At 52.4% G+C, this 15,900-nt stretch overlaps 7 protein-coding genes across 7 annotated transcripts; 5 read left to right on the top strand and 2 right to left on the bottom strand.

Annotated features, from left to right (window-relative positions):
• Positions 1 to 233: 233 nt before the first annotated feature.
• On the top strand, positions 234 to 1,701 carry LDX57_008773 (uncharacterized protein; the record flags this gene model as incomplete). The annotated part of the gene is made up of 2 exons (XM_046090495.1): positions 234 to 857; positions 910 to 1,701. 2 exons carry the CDS (start codon positions 234 to 236, stop codon positions 1,699 to 1,701), a joined length of 1,416 nt encoding a protein of 471 aa, XP_045946470.1.
• Positions 1,702 to 2,093: 392 nt separating this feature from the next.
• LDX57_008772 (putative sugar transporter) lies at positions 2,094 to 3,635 on the top strand (the record flags this gene model as incomplete). Its single annotated transcript, XM_046090494.1, has 1 exon — positions 2,094 to 3,635. The coding sequence occupies one exon, from the start codon at positions 2,094 to 2,096 to the stop codon at positions 3,633 to 3,635; it is 1,542 nt and encodes a 513-aa protein (XP_045946469.1).
• Positions 3,636 to 3,964: 329 nt separating this feature from the next.
• LDX57_008771 (aminotransferase class I/II-fold pyridoxal phosphate-dependent enzyme) lies at positions 3,965 to 5,374 on the bottom strand (the record flags this gene model as incomplete). Its single annotated transcript, XM_046090493.1, has 3 exons — positions 3,965 to 4,339; positions 4,410 to 4,552; positions 4,606 to 5,374. The coding sequence occupies 3 exons, from the start codon at positions 5,372 to 5,374 to the stop codon at positions 3,965 to 3,967; spliced, it is 1,287 nt and encodes a 428-aa protein (XP_045946468.1).
• Positions 5,375 to 6,484: 1,110 nt separating this feature from the next.
• Positions 6,485 to 9,649, top strand: LDX57_008770 (uncharacterized protein; the record flags this gene model as incomplete). The annotated part of the gene is made up of 1 exon (XM_046090492.1): positions 6,485 to 9,649. The coding sequence occupies one exon, from the start codon at positions 6,485 to 6,487 to the stop codon at positions 9,647 to 9,649; it is 3,165 nt and encodes a 1,054-aa protein (XP_045946467.1).
• Positions 9,650 to 10,021: 372 nt separating this feature from the next.
• LDX57_008769 (uncharacterized protein) lies at positions 10,022 to 10,670 on the bottom strand (the record flags this gene model as incomplete). The annotated part of the gene is made up of 4 exons (XM_046090491.1): positions 10,022 to 10,121; positions 10,235 to 10,303; positions 10,417 to 10,499; positions 10,605 to 10,670. The coding sequence occupies 4 exons, from the start codon at positions 10,668 to 10,670 to the stop codon at positions 10,022 to 10,024; spliced, it is 318 nt and encodes a 105-aa protein (XP_045946466.1).
• Positions 10,671 to 12,636: 1,966 nt separating this feature from the next.
• LDX57_008768 (uncharacterized protein) lies at positions 12,637 to 13,339 on the top strand (the record flags this gene model as incomplete). Its single annotated transcript, XM_046090490.1, has 4 exons — positions 12,637 to 12,687; positions 12,749 to 12,928; positions 13,007 to 13,141; positions 13,199 to 13,339. 4 exons carry the CDS (start codon positions 12,637 to 12,639, stop codon positions 13,337 to 13,339), a joined length of 507 nt encoding a protein of 168 aa, XP_045946465.1.
• A 502-nt stretch (positions 13,340 to 13,841) lies between these two features.
• LDX57_008767 (uncharacterized protein) lies at positions 13,842 to 15,017 on the top strand (the record flags this gene model as incomplete). Its single annotated transcript, XM_046090489.1, has 1 exon — positions 13,842 to 15,017. One exon carries the CDS (start codon positions 13,842 to 13,844, stop codon positions 15,015 to 15,017), a length of 1,176 nt encoding a protein of 391 aa, XP_045946464.1.
• Positions 15,018 to 15,900: the final 883 nt, after the last annotated feature.

Here is a 15,900-nt window from a genome sequence, read left to right as displayed (position 1 = left end):
GCCGGTGGAGCTCGCCAGATTCTGATTCATGTCACCGTAGTCGCTCCACCGATGATCATGCATCAATCAATCTCAAACAGTTCTATCGACCGATCTTCCTCCTTAATCTTTTTTGCTCCGTTGCTTCTTTCAGGATCACGGTTGTTGGATGCGGGATAGTAGAAGTATAAATGCAAAGCATGCCGCCCAGGGTTGGTCAGGGCGAATCAGCTTCAAACTCGTTAGTTAACAGAATGCAGATTCTCTCCCTCTCCCTCCTGGCTCTGGCCTCTGTGGCTCAGGGCCAGCTGGCCGGCAGCGTCGGCCCTAGCACCAGCGCCAGCGACAAAGGACAGAGCAAGACCTGCAACGTGCAAGACTATGGCGCCAAAGCTGACAAGTCCACCGACATCGGTCCAGCCATCGAGTCGGCCTGGGATGAGTGCAAGGAGGGCGGCCTCGTCTATATCCCGCCCGGTGACTACGCGCTGGGCAGCTGGGTCACCTTGACCGGTGGCAAGGGAACAGCGCTGCAGCTGGACGGTATTCTCTACCGGGACGGCGACGACGGCGGCAACATGGTGATGATTGAGCATACCAGCGATTTCGAACTGTTCAGTAGCACAGCACGGGGAGCTATCCAGGGCTCCGGGTACGAGTTCCACTCTGACGGCTCGCTGTCGGGACCGCGAATTCTGCGTCTGTACGAGGTGGAGGATTTCTCGATCCATGACCTGGCTCTGGTGGATTCGCCGGCGTTCCACCTGTCGCTGGATACCTGCAGCAACGGCGAACTGTACAATATGATCATCCGCGGAGGCGACTCGGGCGGATTAGACGGTATTGACATCTGGAGTGAGAACATCTGGGTTCACGATGTAAGTCTAGAGCATCATCGCTATCATTCATAGCTAATACTCAAATCCACAGGTCGAGGTCACCAACAAAGACGAGTGCGTCACCGTGAAGAGTCCCGCGCACAACATCCTCGTGGAAAACATCTACTGCAACTGGAGCGGCGGATGCGCCATGGGCTCGCTGGGCTCCGACACCAACATCAGCGACATTCACTATCGCAACATCTACACCTGGCACTCCAACCAGATGTTCATGATCAAGAGCAACGGCGGCAGCGGCTCCGTTTCCAACTTGCTGTTGGAGAACTTCATCGGTCACGCCAACGCCTACTCGCTCGACATCGACTCGGCATGGTCCAGTATGGACTCCGTGGACGGCGACGGCGTGTCGATGCAAAACATCACGGTGCGCAACTGGAAGGGCGGCGAGGAAGACGGGGCCCAGCGCGGTCCTATCAAGGTCAAATGTGCTGCAGGAGCCCCCTGCACGGACGTCACCATCGAGGGATTCGCCATGTGGACCGAGTCGGGCGACGAGCAGTCATACGTCTGTGAGAACGCCTTTGGCACGGGCGCATGTCTCGAAAACGGCGACGACTCGACCGCCTCATACGGATCGACGGTCGCAGCGACGGCTACTCCGTCCGGGTTCGCGGCGCCCCGAATGCGGGACGATCTCACTTCCGCATTCGGCACGGATGCCTCCATTCCCATTCCCACCTTGCCGGCCTCTTACTTTCCGGGTGTGAAGCCTATTTCTGCCAGAGTGTCGGGTTCGCTGGTCGCTTCGGCGTCGGCGACTCCCTCAGTGACTCCTTCAGTGACTCCTTCAGCGTCGCCCGCTGGGTCGGTTTGTCGGACGTAAAACCAGTCACCATGCACGAAGACAAAGAAACGTTACATTCACTCCGATGATACCATCGATCCTAGTGCTTCCGTCATAGCCAAGGCCGATCATCTCGTATTCTTCTAATTAGATCGATCCCTCAATAGAGATTTTTCATTCGAGATTTTCCGGTTGATTTGCTGTTCGGATGACCCGTCCAGATGGAAAGAAAGCCTTCCTTGCATATTCCGGCGTAGATTCTCCTCTTAACTTCCCCGCTAAGGTCGCCACCACATCATCATCAACTCATCTGTAATCAACCTTCCCTTCCTCGTTTTACTCTTCGACTTCCGCCTTCCTCTAAGTCTTTTTTCTTTCTTTCTCTCTTCCTTTCTCTTTATCTTCTGTATCTACCCTGCCTATACATCATCATGTCCAAAGGACATTCTCCCTCCCCCATAGAATCGTCTCCCTCGCCCGACCGTCATGTTTCGGTGCCGTCCGTCTATCGCGCCAATGCCGACGTACTCAATCGCGCCCTGCAGACCATCGGAATGGGTCGCTATCAATGGCAGCTCTTCGCCGTGATCGGTTTTGGCTGGGCAAGCGACAATCTCTGGCCCATCGTCACCTCGTTGATTCTCGTGCCCGTTTCCTATGAATTCAACGTCGCGCAGCCTCCACTACTGACGCTGGCCCAGAATATCGGGTTGCTGGCCGGAGCGTTAATCTGGGGATTTAGCTGCGATATCATCGGTCGCAGATGGGCGTTCAACCTGACCATTGCCATCACCGCCATCTTCGGCATGGCCGCTGCCGGGTCGCCTACCTTTGCTGCGGTCGGCGTTTTTGCAGCGCTGTGGTCGGTGGGCGTTGGTGGTAATTTGCCTGTGGATTCAGCCATTTTTCTCGAGTTTCTCCCCGGATCGCATCAGTACTTGCTGACTATCCTGTCGGTGTATTGGGCCTTGGCGCAGTTACTGGCCAATTTGATCGCCTGGCCGCTGTTGGGTAATATGACCTGCCCTTCGGCGGACAATTGCTCCAAGGAGAACAACATGGGTTGGCGCTATTTTCTCATCACCATGGGCGGACTGGCTGTCGTCATGTGTGTCGTGCGTTGCATCTTCTTCACGCTGTACGAGTCGCCGAAATTCCTCATGGGCAAAGGTCGTAACCAAGATGCCGTGATGGTCGTCCACGAGGTTGCGCGTCGCAACGGCAAAGCATCCACTCTCTCCGTCGAGGAACTCGATCCGCTGTCGGCGACCCCTATCGATGCGGAAGATGCGCCACGTCGTCCCCGTGACGCGCTGAGCACGTCCGACCATATGCGCATGATGCTCGAACCGCTCTCGCTTCCTCATGTGAAGGCCTTATTCAACAGCCCGCGACGTGCCTGGTCCACCTCGCTGATGATCATGATCTGGACGTTGGTCGGTCTCGGATTTCCCTTGTACAACGCGTTTCTGCCATTTTTGCAACAATCGCGTGGCGTGGAGTTTGGCGACGGCTCCACATACATCACTTACCGTAACACGCTTATCGTGGCGGCCGTTAGCGTCCCCGGCAGTTTGGTCGGTGGCGCGCTGGTTGAACTGCCGCGCTTCGGTCGCAGAGGCACCCTGGCGCTGGCTGTCATCTCAACGGGTGTATTTTTGCTGGCCTCCACAACCGCCGACTCATCTGCGGCCTTGCTGGGATGGAACTGCGCGTTTGGATTCTCGAGTAGCTTGATGTACGCCGTGCTGTACGCCTACACGCCAGAGATGTTCGAGACAAAGGATCGGGGCACGGGCAACGCGCTGGTGGGTGCGGCCAATCGCGTGGGGGGTATCCTGGCGCCGATTATTGCCATCGCAGCGGGCGTGCAAAGCTCTGCGCCGGTATATGTGAGCGGTGCATTGTTCTTGGGGGCGGGAATATTGGCGCTGTCGGTGCCGTACGAGACGAGAGGAAGGGCGAGTATCTAAGAGATGATTGTCTGCACGGTTAGATATACAGACGTTAGTAATGAAGGGGAGGATGGATTGACAGACTGGGATAACGGAAAGTATATGCTAATGTAGGGTTGTTCAATACATACCAGAAGTAGACAGTAGGCAGTAAACAGTAGACGTAGGAAGGGATTCTACGAGGATGGAGAATCAGAGGAGGCAAAAGGAACAAACAGTCAAATTGAAACAAACAGCAAATTGCCTAATCGGGAATATCACATGACGCCTTTTCTACTCCCTGCTATCTTCTTTTTCTCCTCCTTCCTCTTCCCATCCCTCAATCTGATCTCTCGCATCCTTTTACTCTACAGTCCAGCACGCAGACTCTGCGACTCCAGCTTCTCGGTCGCATACCCCAAGACCCGACCTACGACGGCCTCGATGTCTTCCTTGGTGTTATGCGCGTGAATCACCATCCGAACACGATCCATCCCCTTCGGCACGGTGGGAAAATGCACCGAATTCACCCAGAACCTGCCGTTGCGCAGATGCTCAGCCAGGTTGTCAGCCTCCTCCAGCGGAGCGATCAGCGCGATGATGGGCGACTGTAACGGCCTGGTAGCCCAGGTCTTCTCCGTTGGGAGGCGAACGATACCGCTGCGACTGGCCTGCCGCCATTTGGGATTGTCAGTCAGCAGACGGTAGAAGTACCGCACTTTCTGCTGTACGAGCTGTCGACGCTATATGGATTGTTCTCTGTTAAACCGTGGATTCCTCCGATCTGAAGGTTTCTCGGGGGATGGAACGAACCTTTTCGCCCTCGGCGCTGGCCGCCAATTCATACCCCGCACGTACCCCCGCCGCGGAGAGAAAGCTGGGCGCCGTACTGTAAACCATGTTGCGGGCATAGTTGATCAGTGCGGCCTTCACGGTCTCATTGCAGAGGATGATCGCTGTTTTCTATGTTAACAGGAGATCATCTTGAGGTTCTCTCTGAAGCACTCACCTCCCGTCGACCCCAGAGCCTTGCCGCACGTGTTCAGTCGAATAGGAAATTCCTTCTCCAGACCAAAATGACAAACAAATCCAGACCCGTTGGGACCTACGAGCCCGTTGGAATGGGCTTCATCTATGGCACACACATAGTTGCCACCCGGAAGCGCCTCGCGGGCGGCGGCCACAATCCCATGGATCGGGGCCGCGTCTCCATCCATACTGTAGAATGACTCTATGGATATAAACACGACATTCTCACCCGACGCCACCCCTGTGTTATGATTGCGGATATCTTCCAGACGGGCTCTCAGGGCCTCGCAGTCATTGTGTCGGAATGGTAGACAGGTTGCACGGCCCATGCGCATGCCATCGTGGATGCTGGCGTGCGCCAGCTCGTCGTACACGATGAAGTCACCCGGTTGAGGGATCGCGGACCAGATGGCCACGTTACCGTCAAAGCCAGAGTTGACAAACACCCCTGCCTCGGCGCCATGGAACTTGGCGAGGTCATCTTCAAGATCGATAAGATATTTCCTGGTGCCTTCGAAAGCACGGGCCGAGGTGCTACCAATGGTGAACCCAGGATGTCGTTCTAGCTCCCGCAAAAACGCCGCTGATAACAGCCCCGAACCCGACAGGTTCAACGTGTCATTAGAGCCGAAATCAACGGTGTCAGCAAGAGTCACTGGGACAGGGGGGACGAGGAGCCGGCCATCCCGACGACGTTGGTCCAGGGTGGCTTTCAACTTGTGAGTGAGGATGTTCTGTCCAACATGCATTTCGAAAGTCTTCTTGAAGGCGAAGCAGATTTGATGATCATACAATCGCCCATTTTTCAGCTCGTTATCCAGGGAAAAAGTTCATCAGTTATATGTCCTTCCATTCTACAGTGCTCCAAAGGTCGATGGCGTAATTCCCAATGGCCTTGAGCATTCGGAACTCCAAACAAGAATCTCTTTCTGCGCCACATACCCAATTCGAAGGCCTATCCAGAGGCTCCGCTGTTGTGTCAGAGAAGAGGGGCTCCCTTCCGCCGTCAGATGCTCTCGCGTCCTTCACATGTGCCATTTTGGCAACGAGTGGCGTGGTAACGCAATTCAAAGAATTGGGTCAACGGCATTCCCCGTCGACGGTGGCTCATCTAGAAGGGCGATGAAACGCAAATACCTCGCAATCAGATACATGGAGAGCCTGTTTTATGATATCATCATCTTGGAAAAGCCCGGGGCCCAGTCCAAGTTGCCTGCAAGACGGAACCTCTCTGCCTGACACAGGGGCCTTAGGAAAGGACTCACAGCCTCGGCTGACAGGATCTGTTAAAGTTCTGTCAAGTTCTGATCTAAACCCTATTGCTTTGGCAAGGATCCGTCTTGTCAGGTGGACCCGTCCGGACAAGAGTATCTTGTTCAACAAACCTGATTAAGTCTGGAGCTTACTCTGCGCTGGATCCTCCACGTCATTTACTGCTTGGAATACAGAATGGCAATCCATGGACTGGCCGGATCTTTCCCAAGTATCATTTAGCTTTCTGTGTCGACCAGTGACGGTTGTGTTGAAACTACATCCAGACTATGTGTGTGGCCCAACCTTGATCAGTCATTTTCACGAGATGGCAAATGATACAGGCTTTAGCTTGCATATGGGCGCCGCAAACACAAATCGAGTTTTGAGCCATGTTCATCAGATGACTGGCAGGTGACCGGAAATTTGGATTCATACAGGGTCTGCATCTACGCAGATCTTTCCTGGCAACGGAATGCGCTGAGATCAAGATGATTAGCTGGACGAACGGATGCGAGATTCGAGAAGGTCCAGAAGAGGTCAGAGATTGCATAGTTGTGCAGTGCCCATACACTGATTGCTACTTATAAAGGTACGCTTGTCAGGGTATGCTGACACCCAAATACTTCAATACCAACCATATACCTCATGTTAAAAGACTTTCACCGAGAATGGAGCGGATCATTTACAATCGTGCCCTGGAAGCACCCCTGCAAATGGCTGTCACGGATGGCGCGGCCCATCTGACCTACGCAGGACTGCTCACCGAATCCATCGACCTAGCACACAAGCTCCGATCCAGAAGTGTGTCTGCAGCAGAGCCCGTGGGTATTCTGCTTGGCCCGGGCGTTCGGCAGATTACCGCTCAGCTAGCCGTTCTTTTCGTGGGTGGCACATGCGTGCCTATCGAGCCGACCATTCCAGAACTTCGCCTGCAGGGTTTACTGGAAGAGATCCACGCAAAGTATATCATCACCGGGCAAGAGGATCCGACCGACCTGCCAGGATTTGAAAGTTTTGGCATTGGCTACCCACAGGAACCGCAAAGCAACGGAGTGCCCAATTGGGAGTTTGGTACGACAGCAACCCGGAGCCATATTCTCTTTACCTCTGGCTCCACTGGAAGACCAAAGCCTGTCCAGATTCGAACCGACAGCATCGTGCACCTGGCGACGCAAACTCCCCTTACCCCGCTCACTCGGGGAGATCGAGTTGCCCAGTTCAACAACCCAGGGTTCGACCTGAGTCTGTTTGAGATTTGGGCGACACTGCTCTCGGGGGCCACCATTGTCACCGTTCCTCGGCAGGTCGCCGTGGACCCTAGCTGTTTGTTTTCGTTTCTTAAGGAAAACGAGGTTACTGTGATCATTATGACGGCTGCATTGTGCGAGATCATTGCTTTCGCCTCGCCTGAGACATTCAAAACCCTGCGCCATGTCATCACGGCCGGTGATGTTGCCAATGTGCAAGCCATGAGAAGGATCCTTGATAACGGTCCCCCGAATCATCTGTGGAACGTATACGGTCCAACCGAGTGCACCACCTTTGTGACCGCGATGGAAGTCTTACCTGAAGAGGCACAGCGGGATCGTATTAGCATTGGACGTCCCGTGGGCGAATCGAGGATCTACCTGCTGGACGAGAATCAGGTTCCTATTCAGCAGAGCGGTCAGCGCGGAGAGATCTACATCGCGGGACCAGGGCTGGCTATGGGCTATCTGGACCGATCATCCGAGAACAAGAAATGTTTCATCCAGATACCCAGAGAGGGACCGCGTGCCAGTCAGGACGAGATCGTACGTCTGTATCGAACGGGCGATCTGGCCGAGTGGCGGCACAACAGCGATTGCCTGGACTTCTTTGGCCGAGCAGACGACCAGGTCAAGCACCAGGGTTTTCGCGTGGAGCTAGGTGAGATCGATCGCGTTTTACGATCTCATGTGGCGGTCCAGGCCGCGGTGGTGGCCCAGCAGCCGCCGTCTGCGAACAGAATGGACTCGTTGGTGGCGTTTGTCATTGTCGGCCAGGCAGAAGAGGTGAATGCAGAGAGTCTGGTTGAATTCGCACGACAGCATCTGCCGTCGTACATGGTGCCGGATACGGTGGAGATGGTGAACGAGTTCCCTCTGACGGCTCACGGTAAGGTCGATCGTCAGGAGTTATTACAGCAGTGGACCACTTCTAGCCAGGAGCCCGAAGAAAGTGCCAGTGAGGCCGGTGAGAAGAAAGATGTTCTCCGCACTCTTTGGAGCGATCTTCTCCACGTCCCACGAATCAATGATGACGACGACTTCTTTAGACTGGGGGCCAACTCCCTTCAGGCGGCCTCGCTCTTGGCAATGGTCCAGGAACGCATGAGCCGGACAATTACCATGGAGGAACTGTACCGGCATTCCCAGTTCTCTGATCTGCAAGCCCTTCTGGAACCCGAAGAGCCCGTCTTTCGTGACAACGCTCCTGATGACACGCGAGCATGGATGAAAGACGTAGATCTAGTGGACAGGATTGAAATGGTGCCGGAATGGGAAGCTCCTGGCGAAGGTCGAGTGTTCGTCACCGGTGTGACAGGTTTCGTGGGCCCTCATCTTCTCCACAGCCTGATGCACCGGCCTGGTGTCAAACAGATTGCCTGTCTCGTGCGGCCGAGAGGGAACGAAGCTGCTGCGGGACGGGTGAAATCCGCCATGCAGCGATACGATCTGTGGAAGGAGTGCAAAGCGCACAAGTCCAAGCTGCTGATCTTTGAGGGCAACCTCTCCGAAGACCACCTCGGCTTGGACCTGGAGCTTTTCACCTGGCTCTCCAACTGGGCTTCGGTCGTGTTTCATCTCGGGGCGAAGATCAACTACTGCGAGTCCTACCGCGAGCACCGCGATGCCAACGTCCTCGGGACCCGGAATGCATTGCAACTCGCCGCAAGAGGTCGCCACAAGTCCTTCCATTACCTTTCTAGCATCGACACCTGGGGTCCGACAGGCTTCATCCTCGGCACGCAAGAACTGCATGAAGATGAGCCCCTGCAACCTCATATACAAGGCCTGCGCTACGATATCGGGTACGCGCAAAGCCAATGGACCGCCGAAGCGATGGTACGACGGATGCGTGACCGGGGCCTGCCCACAGCCATATACCGCCCGGGATTCACCATCGGACACAGCCAGACAGGGGCCAGCAATCCGGACGACTTTGTCACGCGGCTTATCGTGGGAAGCATTCAGCTGGGTCTCTTCCCTCGCCTTGATCAGCGACTTGAATACGTCCCTGTTGACTACGTTATCTCCGCAATGCTGCACATCGCCTCGTCCAACGCCAACCTGAATCACTCATACAGTCTCGTCGCGCCGGACCGGAACGACTCGGTCACCGTCACCGACACAGCCCGCGTGCTCAATGAAGCCGGATTTCCTGTCACGGTCGTCGACTATCCAGAGTGGGTGGCCCATGCGGCGAGACGGCAACGGCCGGATGGACCACTAGCGCCGCTGCTCCCGATGCTTCAGGAACGTGTTTTGGGACAGCTGACACGCTGGGAGGCGAGTCAGTACTCCCCGGTATATCGGTGTGATAAGGCTGTTCAGGCGTTGAGAGGGAGTGGGATTACGTATAGAGGGCTTGATGCGGAAATGTTGAGGGGGTTTGTGGCGTTTTGGAAAAGGAAGGGTTTTTATGATTTGCGTGCCGTGGGAGTAGTATATTCTCAGTTTCATTGGTCGGTGGATTGGAATTGTGACATTCTTTCACATGGCCAATCATCTGTCAACCACACCCCTTGAGATCATTGACATATCATACCTTCTCAGAAATCCACTCATTCCAACACATTCCATTCCACACCAACTGTCCCCACCACTTTAGCAAACGTCACAATCCTGTCAACTTGCCCCTTGCTCATATGGCCCAGTCCAACCTTATTGTGGAATGTTAGTTATTCTCGGTAGAGAATTTATTGTGTTGCAATTCACCCTAATTTCAGTGTCTAGCCTAATTTTCCCAACCTCCTCCTCAACATCACCCCTGCTCTCCTCTCCCCTCTAACTTCATTTTCCAATCCGATATCTTCTTCCCACAGACGCCGACGTCACCCAACTCAAATACAACCCCGACCCCTTTAATTCAGAAACAGAAAATAAAGGGAAAGTATGATCTTAAGACTTGTTGCACTCGAAACTCCCCACGAAGAAATCGCGCGAGAACCGATGTTCGCCTTCCTTGAGACTGTAGTCATCTCCTCCGCAGTTTCTTTCGCTGTTCGTGTGAAATTCGGATTTGGGTTGTTCGTTAGTCATGATAACATGTAATTCGCCTTCGAAGAAGGGAAGGGAAGGGAAGGGAAGGGAAAGAGGAAAAAAAGGACATACGTCCAGAAAGTACATGTCGGGTCCTGCAGGGTTCCTGGGATGATGGTGATTTCGGAGACTGGCACTTTGCTGCATGGTTGGATTTTGGTTAGATTATTATGATCTTCGATCGGTATTGGGGTGGGATTTTTTTTTGTTCAAGTTTTGTAAGAGATGGCATAGGTAGGTAGGTAGGTACTCACTTGTAAGGGAAGAATGCGCAGTCACCCTCGACGACGCCGAAGATGGGGTTCTGGGTTCCGACGCGGAAGGAGACGGTGGTTGACTGGTTTATTTTTTTGGTGGGTTAGTGTTTCTCTCTTTTCTTTTTCTGGTCTCCGGATGCACTTGGTGCGTGGGGTTGAGAAAAAGGGAATGACACAGGACATACACCAGGTGCATCTTGAGCGAAAGCCACCGAAGAGGCAACGAGGAGGGCGAGAGCTTTGAACTGCATTTTGACTTGTTTGAGTCTGGGGTTTGAGTTTCAGTAGTTAATTCTTGGTTTGGTGGAGAATAGTACAAGGAAGAAGATATGAGCAGCAGACACAGCTCTTTAAATAAACCACCCCAGCTACACCCCCGAGTCGGTGTGAAGAACCTGAAAGGCAAAGCCAAGCGCGGCTGGCTGAGCAATCCAGCCCAGTCCGCATGAACTATGAGGCTGGTGCATTGCATCTGCAGCCCCTTGCACATATCACGGTCTCAGCCGCCATTGAGAATGTTGAGGGAATTTCTTTCCGGGGGCTGAACGTGTAGTTTGTTAGCCCCGGTTCAATCTGGGCCGGATTAAGGTAGGATCTACAGAAAATTAAAACCTAGTTAATTCGGAGTAGCTGTGGGGAGACCTTCATATGGTTGTCGTGGTTTACTAGATTGTGTTGGAATTGAGACCTACTGAAACATGTATCACGATTGTGCGGTGAGTTGGCGATCTCGCTTATTGTGATGTCTAGGGACCTAAAGATAGTCAGGTAGAATGACTACAAGAGATTTTCACTATTTACCTTGACTATTTCGCTGTCTCGAGTAGTTTCCCCGTTGTGGAGTTGTGATTGGGTGCTTTCATCTGAGACCGAAAGAAGGGATAGTGCGAGACTGAAAAGGCACTATACAGGGAAAAGTACACCGGCCTATAATTCTCCTCTAGGATCATAGCAAGGATAGGCGCAGTCTATCGTCCTAAGTGAGAAATAAAGAGCTTTACCTTGAGGGATTGATTAAGGTAAGCTATTGGTTTAAGAGAGAGAGTATCTGACTATAGATTTCAAGGGCGTGATTTCAAGAACTATGCCATCATGTCTAGTGCGGTAGGTTAGCTTTGATTCAGGCATCCAAAAGAATTTGTCAATCGGGCAGAGTACCCTCGACCTTAAAAAGTAGTCAATACAGATGACTTGCGTTGAAAACTGATCAAGCATGAATAAACGAAGGAGACTTGGAGATGATCAGTCGGAAATATATATCGTAGGGTGATGTTGATGAAATAATTCAACGTAGAAGTTCTAGGCGCCAAATGGGCATCGGAATAGCGAAGAGAGACCAGATGATCTATATATCCGAAAACTATATTAATTGAATGATCTGTCACAGGAAAGACTGGTCTTCTCTGAGCTGCGCACAGAAAGGGCCATGGGTGAAATGCTTGGCATTCATGCCTGAGGCAGCAGATATCTATAGAATGCAAGGCATGATAACCAATCTTATTTAAAAGGTACTAGTAGAAGTCCAATATTGATAGACAAGCAAATGCCTTCTACATTTGCGCGTTTTGAGATCTCACATGTAAACCGACATGTGCGGATATTGTGATTTAGACAATGATTGATATAGATAGCTGCACTGGTGCATCACGACAGCATTGTATAATGTGAAACAGTTATTATAAGAGTGCCCCCTTTACAAAAGAACTGTAAAAGATTTCAAGCAATATCAGGGTGCTGGGTCACTGCAAAAGAGGAATACTCAACTCGTTATAAAGCAAGCAGTTACTAGCGTGAAATTAAGCGATGATTTGGTATCAATATGTGCAAATTGATGACGTAGAGGTATCTGGTGGGTTTTGCATGTTTTATCTTTGGACGATTTAAAAATACATATTTAAAGGGTCAAGTGATATCACTAATAACAGTTATTGGGGTGTGCTCGTAGAAAAATAAACACGAATCCCTAACAACGCGCATGGAACAATCTTCAATCTCAATATATGTTCAGTGCGAAATTGTGAAATATCCAGCCCATGCCTCTACGACACCACATGTGACCCATTAGAACAGAATAGACCTACTAGTCAAATACAAACTTGTTATTGTGGTCGCCTCTTTTTTCCTCTTTTCTCCCTCCACCTCCACCACCACCCCCTCTACCACGGTTGATATCAACACCCAATCAATCCATCCACTCAAGCGGATACATCCCATACCATGAGCTCTCTAATCTCACACAGCACACACGGCGAATGGGTTGAGCGAGAGGTAAACCATCCTTTCCCAAACACCCTCGTTAAGAGATGATCAGACCCACTAAATCATCTAGTACGTACTCGACATCTCCAACTGGCAGAGGGAACTGCACGAGCTCATATCCACCTACATCATCGCCTGCCGACAGAGGAACAACGGAAGTGCCATTCAACGCGGCCGCAGCATCATAATCGAGACTAGCGTTGACGACGGAGAAGGGCAACACTATGAAGGGCCTGTAATCAAGGTTCCTGTATATATCCCCCCTTCCCCTCCCACAACCACACAACTAGAACTGACGGGGTTGAACTCATGCTGACGAACGAGAAAGATGACCAGTGTCTGTGCTGAGTGCTTCCGCTGCTGTAGACGATACATGGTCGAGCCTTTGGTGCCGTTCTTCGAGAGACATTTTTCCAGTAGCCAGGTGCTCGTCATCACGATTCTTTATGGAGTGGAGGATGAGGTAGATTGCTCTCATAGGGGATGTGAATGTGTGCCTGTTTGCTGACTGTCGAAAAAGAAGCTTCCGTACCAGTCAGATGTCGAGGACGAGTTGGATGTGATGTGGGCAGCGAATTTGGAGTCGGTGCAGCTTGATGCGCATACTGATGACGGCAATGACGGGGACGACGATACCGAGGCGGATACTGATATTGAATGAGCGTATGGACGTGGAGGATAAAGACTGCGGCGAAAAATAACACAGTTTTGGAATGATGCATGTGCTGGTGATGATTCTGATTAACGGGGTGGCGAAAGGTTCTGTAGTTAGTTGACCGTTGTCTATTTTGGAGATGAAATCTGGAATGATCTTTTATCTATCTGTAATATCCTACATCGTGGCATGGTTTCTTTCATTAAACTAAGGCTGTACATGATCGCGTCTTGACTTTCTGTTTCGATTTCCTCTGTATTACTCCGTTATTGAGTTTCTTGTCTAAGAAAGTTCGGAGATCACCGGGGATTAGATAACTCCAATTGAAGATAAGATAGGAAATCAGATCTAGCACTTGGCATGACAGTCACCTGAATCCCCACAGTAATTCATCGGAGGAATCCGACAACTAGCGGAGAATGCCCACCCTAGGGCGCGATGGCGTTACGGCACGTTCCAGGCAGACGCGACGGCCAAGACTCCCTGCCTGAATTCACATTCTATATAGATGATCGTCTCGAACAGGCAAAGAATAAACAAATCACTGTCAACCTCTCCACTCCCAAACTCACAACCAACATCTACCACAATGAGAACCATCCGAGCCGGTGTTCTCCAATCGATCAAGGTCATTTCCGACGATGAATTCATCATCAAGGATACGATCTACGGCACCCATCGCATCACCGAACCCGTGCTGATCGAGCTGCTCGACTGTCCCGCGCTCGCGCGTCTACGAGGAGTCTGTCAACACGGTATAACCAGCCTTCTCGGCTACGGCCCTCAAATTACCCGCTACGAGCACTCAGTCGGGGCATTCTTGCTTGTCCGCAAAGTTGGAGGCAGCCTGGAGGAGCAGATCGCCGCCCTCCTCCATGACGTCAGTCACACCGCGCTCAGCCATGTCGCCGACTGGGCGCTGTCGCAGCCCGGCGAGAGTTACCACGAAACCAACAAAATGGAATACATCGCGACCACGACGCTCCCTCAGATCTTGACAGAGCACGGTATCGATCACAAGGTCTTCGACGAGGACTTGTATCCCCTTGTGGAACGCCCGGCGCCGCATCTCTGTGCCGACCGCTTGGACTATACGCTGCGCGATAGTCGAGTTCTCCAGGATCTTACACATGAAAAGGCGATGCAGGTGTATGCGACGGTGACGGCGTATCCGGACGCGACGTCCCCAGATCGGATTCTGACTCTTGCCGACCCCCAGCTAGCTCTGGATCTGGCGCGAGCGTACATCGCCACAGACCAAGACGTGTGGTGCAACCCGGTTCACCTAGACATGTATCGACGAGTGGGCCAAGTGATCGGGGATCTAGTTAGTCGGAAGATTCTCGATCGAGATCTCCTCTACAAGTATCCGGACGTAGAGTTCTGGAGATATCTGGCAGCGACGGCGGAGAAGGCCGGGTCGACGGTGATTGCAGATATCGAAGCGGAGGCGAGAGCCTACATAGGCCAGAACCCAGACCTTACGCCTCCTCGATCGGAAACGCTGTTACTTCCCACGGGAGCCAAGGTGCGAACCATTGACCCGGATGTTGTTTTGGAAGGACAGGCTCCACAGCCGCTGAGTGTAATTATTCCCCAGTGGGGCTTTGAGCGCAGAAAGTATATCGAACGTCGTGAGGCGCAGCGCGAGAAACCTAGCACGAGAGGCCCAGCCCGATATTGAGGACGAGACATCGAGGGAGCTGGATAGCATGACTTGCATCGCAGCATGGAGAAGAACTGTGCTGCGGGACCTTCTCAGCATTTCTTTATCAACTCTTATGATGTATCTTATCCCGGTTTCGTCTGCCCTCTTCAAAAGTCTGTCAATTAGAACATTGAATGGTATCAATAGATCGCATCTCCGTACAGCAATTATGCACAGATAAATAGTTATGTAGTGAGATGACTCAGCAACATAAAGTAATACTGCACGTGCTCAGGCAGCCAGGCACGCCGCAGGGCCCAAAGCAGCGAAGTGCATGGGACCATCTGCATCCTTTCTTCTTCTCGTCGCCCTTCTTTCCCTTTCCCTCCATCCTGATACGCCGTTCGGAAATGAGGCGATGAGTTGGCGTCTGGCCACATCTGAACATACCGCATCATTGTTTGGGCTCCCCCGCAGTGGAGCTGATGGGTGCCTGACCGCCAAGTGGGTTGCCTGGTCTCTGACAGCTGGTCTGCTTGTCACTTTCTGGCGCCGGGCTCCGATTCCGATCCTCCCACCCACCCTGCGTATCACCTCACCTGTTGTATGACGGCCGTCTTTTCTTCTCTGTCCTCCCTCGCGGGTTTCAATGCAAAGACCGCTTCAAATGACTGCGCCGCGGCTCCAATTCCTACCCGGCCATGTCCTCCGCCCATTATGAGGGCGATTTCTGGGGAATGCTGATCAACCCCGATAAGAGCCCCGCTCCGTTACTCGAACAGCTGTGCCTGGCCATTGCCCAGATTATGGTAAGTCGCGGATCGAGCTAATTGTGGGTTGACGGAGACGTGGAATTGAAACGTGGAATGCTGATCTCCGCAGACGTCTTTTGACGAATATGCCACGTCCGACCTGACTC

This window comes from Aspergillus melleus, assembly GCF_016097325.1.
Source record: "Aspergillus melleus strain CBS 546.65 chromosome Unknown contig5, whole genome shotgun sequence".
NCBI classification, from domain to species: domain Eukaryota; kingdom Fungi; phylum Ascomycota; class Eurotiomycetes; order Eurotiales; family Aspergillaceae; genus Aspergillus; species Aspergillus melleus.
Note: the sequence above shows the minus strand (reverse complement) of the source record. Positions and strands in the feature narration are given on the sequence as shown.